Source organism: Balaenoptera acutorostrata, chromosome 20 (genome assembly GCF_949987535.1).
Source record: "Balaenoptera acutorostrata chromosome 20, mBalAcu1.1, whole genome shotgun sequence".
Classification (NCBI taxonomy): domain Eukaryota; kingdom Metazoa; phylum Chordata; class Mammalia; order Artiodactyla; family Balaenopteridae; genus Balaenoptera; species Balaenoptera acutorostrata.
The window spans coordinates 14576825-14600417 of NC_080083.1; the positions used below are offsets into that span (position 1 = coordinate 14576825).

Below are 23593 nucleotides of genomic sequence, written 5' to 3' on the forward strand. Positions count from 1 at the left end.
AGCTTGGGTTGCTATAGATATTATGATGCCACTTTAAAAACAGAAACTGAGAGTGCTAGTAAGGATGAGAATCTTAATATTTTTAAGGATAAAGTTACCAGAAAGGATGAAGGCATTGTCTATGTTTGTGTGCCAAGGTGTGTCTACGAACAAACCTGCTCTTACCCCAAGAATTCCTTTCAAAACCAGTGAAAACACACTTTGAAAGATAATCTACAATAATTCAAATATCAAATCACTTCTGACTTATTAAAAAATGAGGTTTGTGAAAATCTTAACATTGAAAATGCTTATGATAAGTGAAATATTAATATTCAAAATTAATTTAAAGGGAGTTCCCTGGTGGTGCAGTGGTTAAGAATCCACCTGCCAATGCAGGGGACTCGGGTTTGAGCCCTGGTCCGGGAAGATCCCATATGCCGCAGAACAACTAAGCCCGTGCGCCACAACTACTGAGCCTGCGCTCTAGAGCCTGCAAGCCATGACTACTGAGCCCACGTGCCACAACTACTGAAGCCCACGCGCCTAGAGCCCGTGCTCCACAACAAGAGAAGCCACCGCAATGAGAAGTCTGCTCACCACAACAAAGAGTAGTCCCCGCTCACCGCAACTAGAGAAAGCCCAGGAGCAGTGACAAAGACCTAACACAGCCAAAAGTAAATAAATAAATAAATTTTAAAAATTAATTTAAAGCATGATCTCAATGAAATATATAATAAATGCATATAAAGAAGACTGGGAAGAATTCTACTAAAATGTTAATAATCTGAGAGTAATATCTCTCAGTGGTGGCATTATTTGATTATTATTTTCCATATTGCACAGGTTTTACTTTTTAAAGTATTACTTTTATGACCAAAAAACTAAAAAAAAAAAAGAAAGAAATCATATGAGTTAAGTAAGCAAAATCAACCTTTTATGGAATTACTTATGAGACATAAAGACACTGAAAATTGTTGACCTGATGATTTAGGAAGGCAGCTGAATTTGTTCACAGCAATTTGCTCCTTCTAACTCATTTCAAAGATAATTTCCTTAATGGATCAACGTCCTTGAATACTTTTTAAGCTTGTAGGACTCACTCTTTTAGTTAGGTGTAGCCATCTGCAAACAAGCAAATTTTTGCATTTATAGCAAAGGAAACGCGTTTGTGAAAGGACTTTGAAAAAACATAGAGCAATACACAAAGGCAAGCACTATATAATCAGCTCTTTGTGTAAATTATGGTTTTTATTGACAGGGATCATTATCACTGTGTACAAAAGCAAAGACTTTCCTGTGGTGTGCAGCTGTGGCCACTGTTTGCAGAAGCCACGTGCTTGGGTGTGACTGTGCTTCTCGGACTCACAGTTTGCTATTGCAAATAGTCCAGGATAAAACTGAGGAAGCTGCAGTCTGGAAGCTGGCTAAGGCAGGCCTAGGGCATCTTCAACCCAATAGATGTTTATTGAGAAGCTTACCAGCAAGTAACTGTGCTGTGGGGATACCAAGAGAAAGAACAATAGTCCCTGGCCTCTGCCCTGCATATAGTTTTTTGTTGTTTTTTTTTTGTCTGTGCCAAGTGTCATGTGGGATCTTAGTTCCTGGTCCAGGGATTGAACCTGTGCCCCCTGCAGTGGAAGCGTGGAGTCTTAACCACTGGACCTCCAGGGAAGTCCCTGCCCTGCATATAGTTTACATGTATTTTTGAAAAGATTTCACCTAATTCTCACAGCCACCCTGTGAGTTAGGTAGAGGAACCCCCATTTACAGGGAAGGGTAGGTAGTTTTCTCCATGTCACACAGCTTCTGAGTAGCAGAGCCAAAACGGGCACTCAGGTCCTCTACTCCTAACCCTGGAGCTGAATGCCATGGCTGCCTCCTGGATAGATAGGCCCCACCTGCCCATCAGGAGCATTCAGTCTGGAGGGGAAACACAAATGCAGGTATCAGCGAAAGGTGTTGATCAGGTGTTGTTACTGAGTGCAAAGTACAAGAGAAAAAAAAAGGAAGGCAGCTAACTTCCTCCTGGCCACACTCTGAGTCCTGAGAGCAAGCTGCCTCCTTGAAATGCTGTCTGGCTTTTGCTGATGGTAGCCCGAAAGGAGTGATGTTCCATTAATGGCCATCACTTTCTTTCTCTTTGTCTGCCTCATTTCATCTTTCTCTACGTCTTACAGCCCTTTTCCTCTTGTTCGCTTGTTGTGAATTCCAATCTCTGGATCCGTATCTCTATGCCTATTTTCCTGTGTTGAAGGCTGTATCTTGGCCTTTTTATTCCTTGTATCTATCTCAGTCTCTTCCGGTGGATCTTCTTTCTGTGCTGTATCTTTCTCTCCATGTCTCTTCCCATCACTTCATTTCTCCTTTTCTCCTTGTTCCTGCTCTGTTTCTGCTTCACCTGTCCCTAATGCAGAAAGGAAGTGAGGTTCTAAACAAAATAATTTTCATTTCAGAAGTGTTTCATTTTCTCTGTTATGACTTTTAAAGTAGATGAGTGGATGGAGACCTCCAAGTTCTCTTTCGGTTCAGATGCTCGATGTGAAGATGTTTCATGTGTGAATCTCAACCTTTTTTCCGATAGATGCAAGGTAGCAGCCCACACATCACATATCTTAATGATATTCACTTGAGTATTCTCAAAGCATTCTACAAGTAAATATGGAATTTTCAATTTAAGGTTGGAGAAACCAGGGAGCAGACGTGGGGAGAGTCGTGTATCTTATCCCCTAATGGTATCCAGATTGGGATCTAAAGGAATGGAAGAGATGGGGACCAAAAAACAGGATCATATACCTCAGTGGCAGAAGAAACCACCTAGAAATCCCACCACAGCCCTCCCAAACTGGGAGCTTTATTAATTCCCATTCAAGGGGTGTAACTCTGATTTGGTAAATAAGTCTTAACATCCAGTAACCCAAGCTCACGCCTGAAACCCACAAAGGAAGCATAATCAAAACCTCCTTAAATCCCAACCCTACAGCATGAAGTAGTTGAAATCACCCTGGAACATGAATCAGCAGTCCAGGGTCCTAATTTGAGACTTGCCACTTCGTAGGGTGGCAATTCAGTTTACCATTTGCATCCAAGTTTCCTTATCTATAAAATGAAAACAATATGTTCACCTACCTCACTGGGTTATTTTAAGAACCAAGTGAGATAATATATGTAAAGTGCTTTGAAAAATTATAAAGTTATATATAAATATAAAATGGTGTTAATAGCAGCATCAGAGCCCATAAACTCCACTCCACACATTTATATTTGTGGGTAAACAATTAGGAACAGTGGTTATTAATCAGAAACCACATTGTGAAAAAGAATTATGTACTCTCTCCTTGCTTATCAAGTTTGAAGGCAGAATAGTCATTAAGCACATTGACCTTGAAGGCAGAAAATACTGAATTCAAATCCCAACTCTGCTACCAGCATTGTGACCTTAGCAATATTTTAGTTGCTTTGGGTCTCATTTTGCAGACACACACTCACTCACACAGAGTGAGGACAACAGATTTTTCGTGAGGAACCAATGAGATAACTCATGCAAAATGTTGGATCCAGTACCTGGCACATAGTAAGTACTCAATAAGCATTAGCTTTAAAAAGTATCAAACATTTCTTGAGCGCTTGCAATGTGCCAGGTATTACTTAGGAAACAGAACAGAAAGATTCTGGGGTTTTTTTTGTTGTTTTTTTGGGGGGTTTTGGCCGCACCAAACGGCATGCAGGATCTTAGTTCCCCAACCAGGGATCGAACCCGGGCCTGGCAGTGAGAGCGCCTAGTCCTAACCACTGGACCGCCAGGGGATTCCCGACATGGTCCTGTTTCAAGGAAAGTGCATACAAATAAAAACCAACGTGCTCACTACTCAAATGCAAAGGCAGTTTAGAAAATGAACTTATAAACCTGCCTGGAGAGACAGGTAAATTGAAACCTTCTTTCAGGAGGAAACATTTGACTCAAGACTTCTGAAAGGTGAGTAGAAGTTTGTGTAAAAAAAAAGCTTGATGCTTTTTGACTTTTATCGTTTGCCCACTTGAAAAGCCAGGGCTCACTTTATGCTTGTTGCCCTTCTGGTGATTCAACCTAAACATTTTGGTGACTTCATGAGCATGGTGTTGGAAACTGATTTTACTGGTTATTTTCTATGCATGAAACATCTGTTGTTTTGTTTTCATTTCATAGACTCCTTAAGAGCTGTACAAACGACTTCTTGCATAGGGAGTAGATTGATTCCCATCACTGAAAAGTACTGGCATCCTTGATGCACGTTGCTGATCCCTTTAAGAAGAGAAGGCAGGGAGGACTTGTGACCACTTGTCCCTCTCTGGAAAAGCTGGAGCTGGAGGTGACTGGGATAAAGGGGTAGGGAGTAGAAATTGCAATGCAGAAGGATTTGTTGTTCTGGAGAGAATGGAAGATAGCTGTCCTTTACCCTCATGCAAATGTGAATGTACAGAAAGCTTTTTATTTGCCAGATATCTTGCTACCAAATTGAAGTATCTTTCTTATTTCACCAAGGGTGTTACCGGTGAATTTGGGAGTTAGATATGTTGCCCTAAGTGGAAGAAATATCAGACTTTTCTTTGGGTTTTCTGCTTCCTTAATGTTGCTTCCTAAATCCCTCACCTTAACTACATATATGAAGACGTTAAAAGCTGTGTTTACATCGGCTTCTACACCAGCAACTGCCATGTTAGAGAAATTTAATTGACATTTAAAGAAATAATCTGTTACCTTATAAAAGTCGTAGAATCTTAAGAATTTTGAGCTGGAAGAACCTAAGAGAACTTGTAATTCAGCTTCTTCATTTCACAAATGAGGAAACTGGCCCAGGGGGGCTGAGCCCAGCTGCTCCAAAGTACTCTTATGGGGCTTTGGTTAGCATTTTGCATGATGGTGATTTGAAGAGATGCACAGTACCTTTCAATTGCTGTAGACATAAATGAATTGTCTTCCCCCCCACATTTGTAAGCTGAGGAAGATACAGACCAAAGTAAAACTCTGGCAAGTCCCAAGAGAAGAGAAGCCAGTAATACTGAAGTTACTGTATTGGTGCCATGTGACTGGTGCTGAGTGAAAATGATTCGATTCCGCCCACCCAAGTTCAGGGCATTTGGCCCGAGAACTTTGAAGTAAGGACGACGCTGTCAACAACAACAACGAAACAGTCACCAAGACGGGACAGCATCTTGACCCAAAGCCTAGAGACATTACTGCAGTACCACGGAAAGTCTGCAGCCGTGAGATTCCACCTCGATGTGTGGCTGGAGAGAGGAACTGCTGGATCGATGCTTCTCTGGAGAAATTTCGGCGGTTGGCAGGACGTGGAAAAGCCATCTCTGGCCGGCACAAAGACCATTTCCTTAAGCCTCCCACTTGGAAGCGAGAGTGCTTCACAGATAAGTCAGGCGGGCAGACGGCCTGAAGTCCACCCGCCCTCTCCTTCCTTCGCCGGGAGAGACGCCCACCGCCCTGTTCGCGCCGGGCTACGCCCCTGCCCCGCGGGCTCACCCCACCCTGCTAGTCGGGGGTCGAGACCCGGAGCCTTTTCCTACCTGGCCCCCTCGGGGCCTCGCCCACCCGCCCGCCTCGCCCGCCTCGCCCGGTGGGCAGGTGCGGGGCAGTTCGTCAGCCAGGCGGGTCCCCGAGGGAGGGGGAGGCGTCCGCGGTGACGGAACAGAAGCCCCGAGAGCCTCGGCGCTTCCTCCACGGCCTCGGCCCGGCGGCGGCCACTCGCGCGCCGCTGGTCGGAGGCGCAGCGTCCGCTCACTCGCGGCCCGGCGGGCAGCAACTCCCGCTGCCGCCTACTCGCCGGCCGGGAAACCAGGGGAAGCCTCGGGGCCCAGGGGCGGTGGCGGCGAGACCCCGCCCCGCCCGGCCGGCCCGCTCCTATCGCGGTCCGCGGCCTGGTCACGCGGGGAGTGGCGCCGCGGGCTCGGGACTAGCGCCCGGCGGCTGCCGGAGTCGCGGCGGGCCGGGGCCGGGGCCTGGGCGGGGGGCGGAGGGTAGAAATAGGGGCGGGCGGGCCGCGTCAGTCCCGGAGCCGCGCGCGCGGAGCCGATCGAGCCACGCCGAGGGCGCCAAGCTAGGCGGCCGAGCCCGAGCATCCATGCTGCTGCCGCTGGCCTGGGGCTCGCTCTTCTTCCCGGGGCTCTTCGTGCTCTGCACCTGGGGGCTGCGGCGCGCGCGGCCCGCCTGGACCCACAACGACTGCGTGCTGATCAGCACCAGGTACGGGGCGAGGCCGCGCCGCCGCCCGGCCACGCGCCCCGGCTGCGCCCGCCCAACGCCGAGCCCAGGGCGGAAAAGGGGGGCGACAGGAAGCGAGGGGGCCGCCTCCCGGGTCCTCGCCCAGTCCACGGCGCTGGCCGGAGCGCTCCGAGGACCCTGTGCAGCCTGCCCCCGGAGGGAGGGAGGCGGAGGAGGGTGGAGCGGGAGCAGGCTGGAGGGTGGGGGGCTGCCCACGCTGATGAGGACCGGGAGGGACGTCTCCCCGCTGCTGACATCTGCCAGCTGCTTTGGGAGTCGGGAGCGCGGCGGCGGCCCTACCGTTTTCCTCGGCGCCCTGGCGGCCTGGGGAAGTCAGGTTGAAGAGTTCTGGCTTCATGCTGTCCATGGGACTGGACTGAGCACGCTTCCCGTCCCCCCTCCCCCCTTTTTCTCTTTTCTGTCGTACGTTAGGCTGGTTTCTTCAGTGCAGGCTGTGTTGGCCACCGGGTCTGGGATCATCATCATCCGCTCCTGTAGCCACGTGATCACCGACAGGTAACATCCAATGCCAGGTGAAAGCTACACAGATCACGGCGCTGAACTTTTTCGAAGCTTCCGCATTTGAGTGGCTCACAGGTCCTAGTTCTTTATCAGCATGTGCCGTCAGGCAGCTGATTAATGGGTGAAACTTGGGCACCATAACTAGTTCCCTCCTCCTCTCCTCACCTCCTTCAGCATCGCCAGCTTAGGACAAAGTAAACTGAAGAAATGCTAGGGCATGACAGAGCCTGAGTCTGATTTAAGGTGGCGTGTTAGAGGACAGTGTGGTCCAACGATCCAAGTTCTTTATGCGATAGATAAATGTGAAAATTATTCAAAAGTGGAAGTATGGCTTTTGGTTCTTTTAAATGATCTCCCTGGGGTTCTGCTGTGGAGCATTCATTGGCCAAGATAGGATGTGTGGTTAGCAGAGCCCTGCTATGGAAAGGAACAAATCCACCACCCCTTTCCTTACAAATACTGCTCTTGTCTTTCCTCTGAAAGATGAAGGTGATGAAGAGTTTTCTGGAGCTTTCAGAAAACTGACTCGAATGGGTGTGAAAGTTCAGTCCACAGGCAGGACAGGAAATGTGCATTCAGTGAAACATATCATAGCGACCAGGCTGGTCTACTTTGTATAGTATTTAGACCTGGGTAACAGTGGTGTGCCCCCCACCCCCTTTTAAAGCCATCCTTTTCACCTGTCTTCCTAGAATCACCCCTTCCTCCTCACAGTTAAGTTGAAGAGCAATTGTCATATGTGCAGGGAAAGTTAATAGCCTTTCCTGATCCCTTTCTCATGTTGACTCTATTAAGTGTCCTGGTTTTCACCTGTTGGGAATGGAATGGGAGGGGAGCCTGAGAGGGGCATCTATCTCACTGTGGCCTGCAAATTTAGTGCCTGGCTCTTATTTGGGATTAACCCTGTCATCACGATTTTCGTGCTTTTCTTTTGCCTTTTTTGTTTTTTTTAGAGAAAACCAGTTATTGGCGATGAATTGTAGATGCTGAGAGAAGATAGGTCAAGTGACTTTGATTGCATACACCAAAGACTAACAGCATTTTCTCAGCTGGGTTCAATTTTTATTTTAATTGAGCATTTTCTGATGGTGCAGCAAGCTCCCTCACTGACCCCAGTTTGTCAGGTCAAACTTGAAACCTGCCTCCTTTGCAGAGATTAAGCTAAGACAAATGCAACCCCACGGCACTTGAGGGCAAACAGCAGGCAGCTGCTACACATTTCAGGAAGAGATGTGCACACAATTAACTTTCAATTCTGTAGCATGGTTGTGCTCTCCCCTCAGAAGCCATGTGTCTTAGTGGCTTGAGCATGGTAGCAAATCTCAGTTTGGCTTTTAGGGTCCTCCTTTTGTATATCTTTATGCCTTAGATTCATCCTCTGCTTGCAAAATAGAGACAGACACCACCTTCTGTGCCCTCAACTTACATGGATGCACAAGGATGATCTAAAGGCACCTAATCATCTGAAAAAAAAAAAAAAAGCTTTTTGGGGTTTATAGTCTGTACATCCAAATATTTTTCTATTCTATGTCTTTTAATTTTAGGCCTTCATATAGAATGTCTGTAGGTAGGAGGGGGTGTCTATGAATCTTCCCGAATTATCTGCAGGGTGTGGTGCGGGGCCAGGGGTATCATCAGCTCCTTAAAGAGACCCAGATCTGTACAAGGGCTGAGAGTCACACAGCTCTAGGCAATTTCTCAATGTAAGCGCTTCCTTTTTTTTTTTTTTGGCCACACCGCTGTCTTGCGGGATCTTAGCACTTACATTTAAGTAAGTGCTGATACTTTTTACATTTAAAAGGACTCTCAATGGGAACTGAGAGGAACCTGGCGGTCCAGTGGTTAGGACTCCGCTCTGACTGCTGAGGACCTGGGTTCAATCCCTGGTCTGGGAACTAAGATCCCACAAGCTGCGTGGTGTGGCCAAAAATAATAATAATAATAAAAGTACTCTCATACTTTTAACTTTCTAATCTTCACAATAACTTTGTCAGGAAAGTAAGACAAGGATTATTATCTTTTTTTTTTTTTTTAATTATCTTCATTTTATAAAAAAAGTTAAGGTCCAGGCTAGTGCTAGCTAAGATTATAATCCAGATCGCTTGCTGGTAAGTCTTCAGGGAATTCAACTAACAGCCACAATTTCGCATCTTATTGAATTGGTACTGTGTGCAAAATTTTAAAACCCTAGGCTCCACTCAAGGGGAGAGGTCAGTTATATTTCAGATGAGTTTTTATAAATTTATTTATTTATTCATTTATTTAATTTTCGGCTGCATTGGGTCCTCGCTGCTGCACGCGGGCTTTCTCTAGTTGCAGTGAGCGGGGGCTACTCTTTGTTGCGGGGCGCAGGCTTCTCATTGTGGTGGCTTCTCTCGTTGCAGAGCACAGGCTCTAGGCACGCGGGCTTCAGCAGTTGTGGCACATGGGCTTCAGTAGTTGTGGCACGTGGGCTCTAGAGCACAGGCTCAGCAGTTGTGGCGCACGGGCCTAGTTGCTCCGCGGCATGTGGGATCTTCCCGGACCAGGGCTCGAACCTGTGTCCCCTGCATTGGCAGGCGGATTCTTAACCACTGCGCCACCAGGGAAGCCCCAGATGAGTTTTTAATAGCTCTTCATAGTTGTTTTACTTTGGAATTGCTTCAAGAAAGCGATGGAGACCACAGATGGGCAGTAGAATAAATATTGCATCTTTTTGCCTCATTGGAACTTGGCTAATTAATTTACCTGAATGTATATTAAGTTTGCCATTACTTGTTTGCCTATTTCACTGCTTACTCATTATTTAGTTTTGCTGTGGTAAGTGTGGAATCATTCAGGAACAGAAATGTGAATGGCACTCTATACTCCCATTGTTGCAGTTCAGTGGACTGGCTCCTTAGGTTAAATGAAGAAAAGGTTAAAAATACAGATTTGAGGTCCTGGGCACACCATGTGTAGTCTCTGAGGCGTGGAGCCCTTTATAAGCACTGCAGGCGATTCTGATGTTCAGGTAGTTTGAGAACCATAAAACTAAATGGTTTCTTCTACCTAACACATGGGCGCTTGATAAAACTTTGCTGACTTAGTCTAATCCTTCCCAGGATAGTACATAATTTCAATTTAGATTTTTTTTTTCATGTATATTTTCTGTAGAGTGACTATTTGGGGAAAAAAATTTTGGAAATTGTAGAGACTTCCCTTCTAATCTGCTCTGGAACAGTGATAAACTATCATTTTGACTCAGCAAATATTGATTCAACCCCTTGGACAAGTAAATGGGAACATTGTCTTTTGTCTTAGCTTCTCTTTTGGTATCTATTTACTGTAAGGTAGTCCTTGAGCTCTGGGCTCGTTTCCAGAGATATTTTTCTTAATGAGTGAAACTGGGTTTAGCCATAGTATTGTAGAGAAAGTGGCCAGGGTTACTTCCTGGAAACTCCCTAGAGTGGGGTTGCAAACAGATGCAAGAGTAGTGTCCCAACTATTGAGCAACTGAGTAGGTTAAACTGGAAATACTGGGTTTGGGATTTGGGTCACTTTCCAAACCTGTTTCTTGGTGGGTCTGTTGAATCACTGGTAGAGATATCTGTATCAAAGTCAGCTTATATCACAAAGTACCAGAAAATCCATTACAAATGAGTAGCTAAACCAGGCAAATAGTGACGGCAAGTCACTGAAACACATGGTGCTGAGTGAATCCTTGCTTTCTACCTTTGACACTTATGAGTTTGCCCTGTAATTTAGAGAAAGTTGTTCACTCTCCTTGTCAGCTTCAGCATGTTCATTGTAAAGTATCTGGAGTAAAAACAGCTGATGAAGTACAAAGCTGATGCAGATGTGTTTAAGAAGAGGCTGGCTGTGAGCCTTCATAACTGATATCCATAATTACTTCTTGGACCACCCATATGCTTTCTTTCAGGCACTGGCTTGCCCGAGAGTATGTCTGGTTTTTGATTCCATACATGATCTATGACTCCTACGCCATGTACCTCTGTGAATGGTACCGAACCGGGGACCAGAGCAGCAAACATACCCTCACCATTTTTCGAAACTTCCTCAGTAAAAACCGCCTCATGATCACGCACCACGCAGTTATTCTGTTTGTCCTCGTGCCGGTCGCACAGGTAATGGCCCCCCAGGACAGGCACCAGTAGGTTCAGCCACTCGTTTCTCCTGTTGAACTGGGTGTCCCAACCGTCTGACTGCCCCCTTTTCTTCCCCTTTCCTGCTGCCCCCACTGCCCTCCTGCCAGCTGCTGCCACAGTGTAGAAAGGAATTAAATCTGAAATGTCTGCGATCCTCTTTACTGGCAATCCCCCAGCCCTCTGTGATACCCGAGCATTTGGCAAAGGTTCTGCCTTTAGTTCATACAATATAAAACCAATATATAATACAAAACAACATAAAAATTGTTTTAAAGAAATGAGAGTAGCTCTATCAACTGGTTATTTGCTCTGATAGTGCCCAGAGAGGGCTGTTTGCACTATTCTGATGTCACAAAAGCACAGACTCTCAAAGCAAACAGCCTCATAATTTCTCCCCAGCTCCATTTTTCCCCATTAAAAAAACTCACCCAACAAGGAAGAGAAATGGGAATGCAGAGGGGAGACTAGTAATTCCCAAGTGCCTACCAGGTGACAGGTGCTTGATTTAAAAACTTGTAGCTTGGGGACTTCCCTGGGGGTCCAGTGGTTAGGACTTCACCTTCCAACGCAGGGGGTGTGGGTTCGATCCCTGGTCGGGGAGCTAAGATCCCATATGCTTCACGGCCGAAAAACCAAAACATAAAACAGAAGCAATATTGTGACAAATTCAATAAAGACTTTAAAAATGGTCTACATCAAAAAAAAAAAATCTTAAAAAAAAATTTGTTGCTTTCTAATAATGATTAGAAATTATTAGAAATAATTAGAAATGATAATTAGAAATTATTAGCCCTATACCACAGATGAAGAAACTGGGGCTCTATGAGTTTACGTACCTCACTCGGTGGTACTAAGAGACACAACTGCTATCCCAATACTGCTTGCTTTCTTTTTTTGGCCGCGCCTCGTGGTTTGTGAGATCTTAGTTTCCCAGCCAGGGATCGAAGCTGGGCCACAGCAGCAAAAGTGCCGAGTCCCAACCACTCGACCGCCAGGGAATTCCCTATACTGCTTTCTTGAAAGGATAAAAGGAGAGGTAGAGTGCATGACATTCTTTAATAAGTCTCTCTCGATTGTGTTGGGACCCTAACATCAGGCATGGGGCCTGGTGCATATTTCGTGGAACTGAACTGGCTTAAGTGCCCTTGGCATGACTAAGTTGGATACCCAAAAGTGGGCTGCAGAGTTCCTTTTGGCTGACACTGAAATTCTAGAGAAAGCTCAGTGTGTGATGCAGTTGCCTCTGGACCATGAGGATTCCAAGCGCCACTGTTATGGAGGCCGCACAGTGTGAACTGGTCTGCACTGGCCCGTTTAGCACTTCCATTTCCCTGCATGTTGCTCAGGGTTACCCTTTTCAATAGCCCTAGTTAGAATTTTCCTTCCGGTGGTTCCTTAACCTCCATTACTTATTTCCCTTTTTCCTCTTTTCCTCTGCAGAGGCTTAGGGGAGAGCTTGGGGACTTCTTTGTTGGCTGCATCTTCATGGCAGAACTGAGTACTCCGTTTGTGTCGCTGGGCAGAGTTCTGATTCAGGCACGTATGTATGAAAGGAGTGGCAGAAAGAGTGCCGAGGGAACAGACTCTGCTTCTCCTTGGCAGATTAGGAGGGTTTGGAGAAACTCCTTTAGTGCTACCAATAGTGGGGTAGGAGACCCTTGAACAGACTTAAAGGTCAGTTGGTCTTTCGAGCCAGTGGGATTGAAAAATTGTACATTTGATTCAAATTTGATCCAGTTCTTCATATATATTTTTCCTGGCCACAGAGTTTCTCTAACCCACCATTCCTGTGCTCCTGTCAGCTGGGTGGCTTAGATCAAATTTCACATCACTGTTGGAAACAATGTGAGGCTCTATGCATATACAAATACAGCAGCGTTCAATCATCTTTTCTATAAGTGTCGGAAGAGGAGACGCTTGGCCTGTCCGTTGTGGGACTCAGGCTAGTCATTCCCTGAAAGTGACCCTGTGTTCTCCTTCCCTCTTTTGCAGCTAAAGCAGCAGCACACCCTGCTGTACAAGGTGAACGGAATCCTCACGCTGACCACCTTCTTCTTATGTCGGATCCTCCTTTTCCCCTTCATGTACTGGTCCTATGGCCAGCAGCAGGGACTGAGCCTGCTCCAAGTGCCGTTCCACATTCCTTTCTACTGCAATGTGGCCAACGCCTTCCTCATCGCTCCCCAGATCTACTGGTTCTCTCTGCTGTGCAAGAAGGCAGCCCGGCTCTTTGATGCTCCCCCAGCCAAAAAGGATGGTTAATTGCTCCATGAGTCAGGCAGTGAGGGCGCCTCCTCCACTCAGTATTCCCGTGAACCAAACTGCAGATTGTGCCCTGGGTGGCCTCAGCCTTTTGGGTATTGATAAGCAGAGGGATTTGAGTTTTTCTAAAGAATATTCCTATCAATCACCTCCCGCTTCTAACCTGCCCCTTTTGCAAAAGCACTTTTTTCTTAGTAACAACTATGGGATCCCCTCAGACCTCCACTGGCAGCAAGGTGGTTTTAATGCGAAGCCCAAGGATCCTTCCCTGGGTCTTATCTCAAGGGCTCTGGAGGTAGAAGCACGGGGTGTGGAGATAGGTGGACCAAGGAGATAAGGAGCTGGGCACCTGCCTGCTCTTCATATTGGCGGCTCCCCACCTTTCCAGCCACTCAGGGAGTGTCCACACATGCTGGGCCAGCAGAAGCAAGTGATGACTTGGTTCTTTTCTTGTGATGTTGGCCTGGGAAAATCGTTGTGGGTAGGTAGTTTTTTTATTGTTTACTAGATAACCTGTTGGTCCTTTGCCTCATCCTTTCATCCATGTGCCAACATTGAATTCTCCTGTCTACCGACATCTGGTCAGAAGTCTCACTGGCGGGGTGGGGTAGGTGGCAGGGATGGGAACCTGAAACACCTGAGTAGGTAGGAAGGCCAACAGGTCAGCACCTCTGCAGGCTGACTTGGCTAGACCAGTGTCAAACTTGTGAGCTTGCTGTCAACAGTCACAGATACTATTCCCTTTTTAGCATGTCCCTCAAGCCCAGCTTTCCCCATATCCACACACACAGGATGCTCTTATTAAAAACTATAGGGGTAAAGTGAAATGATGGCTACCGAGCTATTCTCTGGGTAACCCCACTCCTTGACATTGTCCTTTTCCTATGAAGCAGAACGGACTGCTGTATTCGAAACCATGAGATGTCTCATCTAGACTGCCTCCTGATAAGCCAGAGCTTGTGGTCCAAAGTCTGTTCCTATCTGACTTAACTGCCATTTAGCCACAGAAGGCTGGAGAGCAAGAGTGCAAGTCAGCCCTGGCCAAATTATGTTCTGTGGACTGACTCCTTCACCCACCATTTACAAATAGGATCCTCTGGTGCCAACACTAATTGTTCCTGAACGACAAGGATGGGTTTTAGAAACCGCTACCATGAAGTTTTTTCCCAAGCAGTAGTGAAAAACTAGATTTTTAAAAGTGCCTTTTAATTCACTGTTGTCTGTGAACTTTTAAAGTACTGAGTGTGTAACAGTGTCTCAAATTTTGACTATTTCAGTCTTTAATGGGTGCCATTTAAAAAACAAAATGCTGTTAATTTTTTTTTTTTTACCGTTCTGTTTACTATCAGTATATCTTTATAAATCACCCCTGTGGTGACTAAATTGCACTAATATTTTTGAACTTACTCTCATTTGTGAAATATATCCATGCCGACTTCTGGTAAGACCTGTCCTGTGACCAACTTGAATGGCTGCTGTGTGCTATTGTTTCTGTTCTGTGTTCATCTCCGTGTAACTGGCAGAGGTGGGCTGTTGCAGGGGAAGGGGGTGTGTGAATGCGTTCAGCCTCCAGCAGAGCCTAGCTCATACCTCACTCTAACATGTTTCTGTAATTCACGGTGCCAAGAGTACACTGCAGAGTTCTAGAGTTCTAGCCCAGCAGTCACGTAACTTTAGGCCCTTTCTTCTCTTCCCAGGTGAATCCCAACTAGGAGTCAGGAGGCTGGAAACCCAATTGTAGGCCGCAGACAGAGCCAGCCCATTTTAGGTGGCGGGGAGGGAACTTGAATACTGCCTCACTGTGATGGGGGGTATGGAGCTGTCCTTCCTTGCCTCCCAATTAAACACTTCACTAACGAGTCCTCATGGTTCTGGAATATATCCTGGGCACGCATTTGCACACACCATTCCCTGCTCCCACATGTTCTTCAAAACGGTGACAACCAGGACTTCCCTGGTGGTGCGGTGGTTAAGACGCCATGCTCCCAGTGCAGGGGGCCCGGGTTCGATCCCTGGCTAGGGATCTAGATCCCACATGCATGTCACAACTGAGTTCACATGCCACAACTAAAACAGCCGGCGAGTCATGACTAAGGAGCCCACTTGCCACACTAAGACCCAATAGATAAATAAAGCAAACAGAAAAACAAACCAACCAACCCACGACAACCCACCCAGACGGAAGATAATTACACCCATCCTTTAAACACGTCTCTGCTGTGGTTACCAGACAGTATCAGCACAGCCCCTTTGAGATGCACTGAATGGACAGAGTTAACACTGTGGGGCAGAAGTCCTCGATTCAGAAGAGACCCATTTTCCTGAGGTCACTGACCTCCCTCCTGCCCACCCAACATTTAATGTTCTTGGTCCAACCCTCTCCTTTTACACTGGTTGCAGGCCTTGTGGGCACACAAATCACATGGCCAATTGGTAGCAGAAAAGAGTCCTTTTCCTAGTTCCTGCCCTTTCCAAGATACTGCGAAATGACTCTTAAAGAGAGTTTCAGTGCAACAGAACACACGTACCTTGTAATCTGTCCACTTGGGTGGTTTCACCTTTAGACTTATTTGCCAAATTCTAGGGTGGAGAAGCCCAGTGATGAACGTGTTCCTCCCGGCTTGACTTGATCTTCAAGACCGGCTGAGCCCAATTTCAGAGTGTACTGATGAGCCTAGACTATTGATAAGAAAGTCTCAAAAGAAGCAAGATAAAACTCAAAAGAGAATTTTATTACAATTTGTATGTTACAAATACCTAAGAAACTATTTTCTTTACAGTGTTGTCAGATTTTGGGGCTTGTGTACAATTTCACATAACCGAAACATTTGTGTTTTTCAGCTGTAGCCCCCGTAGACCCGGCCAAGTTGAGGCCCAGCTGTTTTCTGACCCACGAAGGTCAGAAGTTGCTGATCTTCTGCAAGAGGGTCTGGCGCCGCTCCTCGGGGCTAACGTTCTCGGCGATGGACTTTAAGAAGTGCTGCTCGTTTACTTTCTGGAGCAAGGAGCTGACCGAAGGGTTGGTCTTGCTCAGGGTTTCGTAGCAGGTGAGGATCTCCAAGGCCAAAACATACAGTGGTTCACACACCTCCTGGTGGAGCATGGCCATGATGTGCAGAACGTGACAGAACACCTGGGTGTAAAAAAACAGGGTTTCCTGGGTCAGGTCCTGCTCTTGTCCTTGGGCCCAAGGGCCCACTGACTGTGTCAACCGAACGGAGTCCAGGAGGTTGGTCAGGCTGTTGCAGAGGAGCTTGACCACATGGCTCCAGCCTTCCACAGGGAGCCAGTGATGGCAACTCTGGCTGCAGAGAAACTGGAAAGCTCTCAGCAAGAGTACGGAGAGTTGGAGCTCCTGGGCAAAGGGCTTCAGGTTGAGCAGAGGGACAAACTGAATATACTCCAGGCTGTAGGGGACATGCAAGAGCTGCGTCTCCAACAGTCTCCTGGTCAGCTGGTGAAGGCACTGCCACTCCTGGGGGCTGCACCACGGCATGAGCTGCACCAGGGCCACCAGGAAGCCCTTGCTGAACAACCTGACCTCCTCAGGGTTGCCCACATCCACCACCAGCAGGGCGAGCATCTGCTCAGAGATGCCGCTGGAGGTGGAGGAGCACTCCATCCAGGCCAGGAGGCCCGTGCCGGGCCCATACCTGGGGTGGGCCTGGCAGGTCCACTTGTCCTCAGAAAGCTTACAGATCTCGAAGAGCGTGGCTGGCACCTCACACTTGAAGTGGCCCCCAAAGAAGCTCTGCAGCCTCAGGCCCACAGTCCAGTCCAGCAGCTCCAGCTTCCGGTGGAGCCAGGACAGGGACTTGACCCAGGTGTCCGGGGAGAAGGTCTCGGCGTTAGCTGACACCACCTCACAGAGGCGCTCCAGGATGTGGATCACCAGGTCCTTCCCGTCCAGGGGGAGGCAGCGCTTCTCCCTGGGGAGCTGCCAGTATCTGCTGAAGCCATCCAGGAGCTGGCACAGGCTGAAGATGAGTGGGAACGGAGAGCAGGTCTGCAGCCAGTATTCCTCTAGACACGTGTTTGCTTCCAGAGTCTGGATGAAGATCCTCAGACTGAGGTCCACCTCTTTGACATCGAGCATCAGGAAAGGCAGGACGAATTCCTTTAGCACCTCATCTGGCTTGAGAAGAGCAGCGACTGGAATCCCTTGGGGCTTCACAGGATTCACCAGGCATCTCAGGAGCTCCAGAAACTGCTTCTCTTCCCTGGGTGTAGAGAACTTCGTCCAGACTGTTTCTTTGAGGCAGGACACCACGAACGTGGTGGAGGGATTTGGACCCTGCTCTTCTGTGAACCTGAGGGCGGGGAAGGCGGTGAGAATCTGAGCCAGGAACCTGTGGGTGCCAAGGTTGACCACGGCCATGCTGCACACTTTCTTCACCGTGCTCTCCGGGTGCAGAATGACTAGGCGGGCCACAGAAGCAATGGCCTTGGCCAAGCCCTGTTCAGAAGCGCTCTGCGCGAGCTGGTTAAAAGTCGTGTTGAGGTCTTCCTGAAACCCCTCCAAGTGACCCAACAACTTCTCAGAGAGGCCCTTGCGCCCCCAGGAGAGCAGGACGCCCGAGAGGACTTTATTTTTATCTGGCAGCGAGAGGTGTGCATGACACTCCAGGATCAAGTCGATGACCTGTTTGATCTGGGGTCTGGGGACAGCCCTGTCTGTCGCGCTGACGTCCATCACTGCTTCCAGCAGCTTTAACACCAGGCCAGGCTCCCGGAAGAGAGCCCGGCTGTTGGCCAGGCAGGCCAGCCACTCATCCGAGAAGGCCCACTTCCTCTCAGAAGCGAAAATGTAGCACATTTCCATGTGCCGGTCCATCTTCTGCTCGATGATGGCCATGGCAATGGAGGCAGTGATGTCCTTCTCGAAGCCCTTGTTCTTCAGCACCCTGTTCGTGTCCCTCAGGAAGTCCCCCACGCACTCCGCCAGCTCAGAGGCCACCTGCCTCTCTTCCTTGGACAGGCTAGTGGTGTCCAGGTAGAGCTTCAGGTGCTGGCTGAAGGAGGTCAGGCTGTCGCACAGCCGGTAGCTGTCGTAGCTCGTCCCCTGGCTGCCGCTGAGTGTGGCCTGCAGCTCCTCCCGCCACTCCCGCAGCAGGCTGCGCAGGGACTCGAACCCCACGAGGATCGTCTCGCTCGGCAGCCTGGCCAGTGAGGTCAGGCTGATGTCCCGCTCTGCCTCCTTCACCTTCTCTGCCAGTGCCTGCTGGTGATATGGGTTCTGGGTGTCCGAGTTCCACACGGAGATCACCGTGGCCAGTTTGTCTAGATACACAGTGGCGGACACTTCCTGGGGGTCATCCTCCATCAGTGCAAACACGGTCAGCATGTCAGCCAAGTTGGCCAAGGCGCAGCACCTCATCCCAGGGCACCGGATCCTATCCTGGATTTGCTTCAGCCCAGTGAGCAGCATGGCCAGCAGCGGCACGGTAGGACACACATCCGGGTCAGACTTAAACCTCTTTGGAGGGTGGGAGAACTCATCTGAAGAGGACAGGTACTTATGGGCCATTGTCCGGAACTGGGAGAGCAGGGGGTCCTGCTGATTGCCCTTGTGCTTCATCATTTCCCACCAGACGTCGAGGAAGAAGGCCACATCCTTTGAAGAAGTGTCGATAGTCACGTGCTCCAGAAAGCGCTCTAGTTCTGCACGGCAGACAGTGGTGGGCAAGGCCATCAGGAGCTGGATAAAGAGTCCGGAAGCTTCCAGGGACTTGAGCAGCTCAAAGAGCACCGTGTGATTGATGGTGGGAATCATGTTGCCCACGGAGAAGAACACATCTTCCTGCCACAGGGTTTCAGTGTCAGAAGGCGTGATAGGGTAGGGCTGCAGAGCCTTGGCCCAGATGATGATCAGAGCTTTCTTCTTCCAGGCGAAGGGCTGGGAGCAGGCCGCGGCAGAGGAGATCTCCCTCAGAGCCTCCACAATCGGCCGCCCGACATGCTCCCAGTCAGACTTGGTCAATTCTGCCAGTGTTTTGGGGTGGAACAGCTGCTCGGCCAGCAAGAAGCCCCCATGCAGAACAGTCATTTCTTCACAGATATTCAAAGGTCCTGCACAGACAGAAGTCCAATAGGATAGAATGTGGTGAAAAACTTTCAGAACAGCAAGCAGAGGTTAGAGGGAGAGGCAGCAGTTGGTCAGCGGGCTGTCATTATTAGGGTTAGAGATGAAAAGGGTTCTGAATGAAATCAGTGGGAGAGGGGGAAGAAGGGATGGTTCTAGGACCTGCTGCAGAGCTGAAGTCAAAGGATTAACCTGAGGAATAAAAAAGGACTCCCAAGCTCTCTAGCCTGGAACTGGGAAGACAATGGGCACTACTGCAAACAGGGAAGACGAGAGATGTGCTTGGAAGGAACACTGATACGTTTTGGTCATTTGGAGTTTGAGGTAGAACATTAAGGTAGAAACGTCCTCCAGCAATGGAAACACGGGGCTGAAGCTCAGGAGGAAAGTCAACCTTGAAATGTGACTCAGGGAGGAGCCTGCCCAGAGGCAAGGCCCTCCAGCAAAGGATGGGCCCGCAGAAGATTTGGGGAAGAAGGGCTGGCTGAGAGAGAAGGAGAAAGAGCGCAAGGGCAGTACCAAACTACAGCGGCCACCAAGTACAGACTGCAGGACTTGACAACTGAGCTTCTAAGTAACGATACAGACTAGGAAGGGCATGGACCAGGACTGCCTGCACAGCAGCACTCAGACAAGCCCTGCTTCTCTTTTTTCTCTTAAAGCCTTGTCTTGGAAACAGATTTCAAACGTTCTGCCTTTTGGGGAAACAGTTCAATTCCCACAGCTCTTTCCATCAGAGAATAAGCTACTCATGGTCCTGGTTCTCTGGTAGAAGCCAAGAAGTAGATAGAAAAAAATACTGTACTAGATTCAGAAAAGTCCTTCTTCAGTGAGCCCTGAGTTGACATAGACTTAGCAAGGAGGGCATCTTGGGATGTTTAATTAGACATGGGTTTAAATCCTAGCTCAGCCATTTAAAAGTGGTGTGATCTTGGACAGATTACTTCTCTGAACTTCCGTTCTGCATATGTGGGGATAATACAGACTTCACATTATGACCGTCAGGATCAACTAATACATATAGTCAAGCCCTTGGCATTGGGTCCACACCCACTGTTGGCTTCCAATCCCATCTCCCAGGGCTGTTGAGGGTTAAGTAAGATATAACAATTAAGAATCAGGCTACAAAGAGCCTAAGTGCTCGATAAACGCTGGTTCTCCCAAACCTTTCCACTGTTGCCAGGACCAGAATCTTGTCCCTATTCTTTGCCTCCTCCAGCTCAGAAACAGGACATAGGTCTTTCTTAGGTATATTTCCTTTGGCCCAGAAACTAAATCATCGTACAAACATTGCTCACTCTTCAATGTTCCTGACTCCTCTCCCCTTTCCCAGGGCCCCTTCCTCAGTCCCGCAGGCCCCCAAGAACACAACTTCCCCATTTTCATGGGCCAGGAGACTCTCCTGCCCCTTCCTCGGGAACAGCACTCCTGTGCAACCCACTGGTGAAGGCGATCCATGTTGGTGCCCAGTGGCTGAGGCAGCCTCCCAGGAAGAGCCAGGTTGCTGAGACGTCTCCCTGGGGGTTCTGGCCCTTCTTTCTGGTTCAGGCTGCTCTCCCAGGGCCCCCCAAAAGGCTCCCTTCTGACTCTGTAAATTTAATTTTATTGCTCTACCTGCTCAGCTGAGATGTTTGGCCCCCGAGACCCACCTTCCAGAGACAGTAAGTATATACTCATGACACCTGAAGGAGTAAGTCCCAGAAGCAGTTAATGGCTGGGCGAATCCCAAGTGTTTTATCACGAATGGTTAACTGGCGCTTGTGAGTGCCCGCTCCTTATGTTTAAGCGCTTACTCTGTACCAGGCACTGTGCTAGTTGGTATGCGTATCTTTTCATCGTCAGATCAACCTTTTGAGGACCATTCCTGTTTTAGAGATGGAAACATTAAGACTCAAACAATTTGCTCAGGTTGTAGGAACTACAAAGCGGTAGGCTGGGACCGAGCGGTGGGCTGGGATCACCACAGCTGCAGGGCTCCAAACTCTTCCAACCCTACCCTTCCACCACGGACGAGCTGGCTGGGGACAGGGACCAGAACATTTCCCAACAGCCTACTAATACTGGCACATCTTGGGGAGCCTCACCCCAGCTGTCCCAGAACAGCCTCTTGGTCTTATGCCCTTAAGAGCACATCCAGCAGCGGGGGAGGCTGGGCAAGGAGCCGCCGATTTATACCAGCTCTCCCCTCCCTTCTCCCAGACCTGGCATCTGGAGAATCAAGACGCACGTGCCACCTCGGCTGCTGCAACCCGTGCCCACAACTGCTGGTCTGAAGAACGCTAGCCCTGCGCAAGGCACCGGACTCGACACTGTACACACGTGATCTCAGTGAAAACTCCCCCAAACTCTGTGAGGCTGATACGGTATCATCATCCCCGTTTATCCACGAGGACCTCAAGAGCGTCAGACGCTTGCTCAAGAACTTAGCAGACGTTCAATAAATGAGATCGTTGGGGATACGGGATTCCCCGGGGCGCCGCCGGAGCCCGGCCTTTTCCAAAGCACGTGCCCGAACCTGTCCACTCTCGCGAACGCTAACTTCACATCCGCTGGCCCCTTCACGTGGAAAGGGGCCTGGAGCCGACAAGAGGCGAGCGAAAGGGCGGAGGGCTAGAGCCCGGCCCCCCGACCCCCGGTCTCCAGGACACCCCCGCCCTCCCAACCCCCTCCCCGTCCCGGAGGTCTCCCTCAGCCCGAGCCCGCTCAGCACTGCTTGGTCGCCGGTTGCGGAACGCGGCCCACGCGGGCCGAGGGGAGCCGAACACCCACCTAGATCCATGGCGGCGACGCTGGCTGCGGCGCGGGTCGCCCCTCCCCCGCCAGGCCGCGAAGGCGGTGCAAGCGTCACGGCACAATGGGCGGCCCCGGGGGGCGGGACAAGGGCGGCGCCTCGGTCCCCGTCCTCAGTCTCAGCTCGGGCTCTGCGCGGACGCCAGCATACCTCCGCCGCTCCGCGCGCACGCGCGGTCCCACCTAAGCGCCCGCGGCGTCGGGACCGCCAGCCCCACAGCTCCCCCTATCAGCTCAACTAGGCAACAGGCAGGTAGCCGCGCCTCCATCCCACAGCGTGCCCCGCCCCTCCCTCTCCCAGGGGCCCGGCCCCCAAACGACCGCCCCCTCCCGGCCCAGGCTCCGCTCGGCCGCGCGTCTCGGCAGTTCCCTGCTTCCTGGGCCCCAGTCTGTCCTACCTATTAGCTCCGTCCCTGGCCCCGCATTCTCCCGCACCCAGTAATCCCCGGATTCCTCACACCCCCGCCACAGTTCACCCTCACCGAATGCCCCTACCCAGGCTGCCCACTAACCCGCATGGACTCACCGCTCCCTGAGAGGCTTCCTCCCCCGCAGCGGGTCTCTTCCCATCAACTCTTACCATAAATTTCAGTGGCCGACGGGGAGTCCTCCCGGAAACTCTCCGAATCACAAGGACATTGTGGGACAGGTGAGATGGGCAGAAAGTCATATCTAGGAGCACTAAATGTCCCTGGCTTTAATAATTACACTCAGATGTCAGACAAACATGGATTTCACACTAACTTTCCAGGCTAACCTAGAACTCCACAACACAGCCATTCTAAATCTCCCTGGATTTAAACCCAAGAGATACTTGAACTTCAACTTAATATGCTAGGACCACAACCCCTCAAGTCGAAAAACAAACTGACTACTCTGAAAACACAACTCTGGAGAAACTGAGGAACTTCTCAACTTCATCTGTTTAAAAACACCAGCTTGGGCAAAACTATCTTTAAACTTTGTTTTGTAGCTGATTATACCATTCCCAGAGATGGGAAAGTAGTAACTTTTGGTTTAAAATTACTAGCTGCCCTGTGCAGAGGTAAACTTTTGGATTGCTTGATAAAAGGCCAAAGTGGTACAGTAAATGGTTTTAGGATGAATAAAATATTAAAGACTGCAACAAAGGAAAAATGACAGGCAATGAGAGAAATAAAAGGGGGCTGATATCATGAAGCTAAAATGTCCCAGGTAGATAAACAGCATTCAGTTCTCTCATGCATAGCTGTACATTTAAGAGAAAAATTGGGGGTATGTTGCAACATGAGATAAACAGATAAAGAGGAATCTGGCATGTGTTTAGTACTTAACATAAACCACTTATTTTACTGTAACACACTTAGAAGGCCACATCAGGGACTTCCCTGGCGGGCTAGCGGTTAAGACTCCGCCGGTGTTCAATCCCCGGTCAGGGAACTAAGATCCCACATGCTGTGCAGCGCGGCCAAAAACCCAAAGGCCACATCACAACAGCCTAATACAGTGGGAGAAGTACGGTTTCTTTTCAGTATTACCAGAGAGAAACATCAAGAATTAATAATCTAATTATTAATTAATTAGAAAATCTGAGAATTA

The 23593-nt window shown here is 49.0% G+C and overlaps 2 protein-coding genes across 5 annotated transcripts in view; one reads left to right on the top strand and one right to left on the bottom strand.

Annotated features, from left to right (window-relative positions):
* TLCD3A (TLC domain containing 3A) overlaps positions 1-14612 on the top strand; it is a 29793-nt gene extending 15181 nt beyond the window's left edge. Inside the window, exons 2-7 of one of the 4 annotated variants that reach the window (XM_057536449.1) lie at positions 4166-4328; positions 4502-6214; positions 6665-6748; positions 10656-10860; positions 12322-12417; positions 12874-14612. In XM_057536449.1, coding sequence (XP_057392432.1) covers positions 6093-6214; positions 6665-6748; positions 10656-10860; positions 12322-12417; positions 12874-13143 — 777 coding nt within the window. In that variant the 5' untranslated portion in view covers positions 4166-4328; positions 4502-6092 and the 3' untranslated portion in view covers positions 13144-14612. The remainder of the gene's footprint in view (positions 1-4165; positions 4329-4501; positions 6215-6664; positions 6749-10655; positions 10861-12321; positions 12418-12873) is intronic. The other 3 variants (XM_057536450.1, XM_007183822.2, XM_007183823.2) reach the window with 3 other exon arrangements.
* A 1242-nt stretch (positions 14613-15854) lies between these two features.
* GEMIN4 (gem nuclear organelle associated protein 4) lies at positions 15855-23403 on the bottom strand. Its single transcript, XM_057535626.1, has 2 exons — positions 21995-23403; positions 15855-19212 (listed from the first exon to the last, which is right to left on the bottom strand). The coding sequence occupies exons 1-2, from the start codon at positions 22002-22004 to the stop codon at positions 16043-16045; spliced, it is 3180 nt and encodes a 1059-aa protein (XP_057391609.1). The 5' UTR covers positions 22005-23403; the 3' UTR covers positions 15855-16042.
* Positions 23404-23593: the final 190 nt, after the last annotated feature.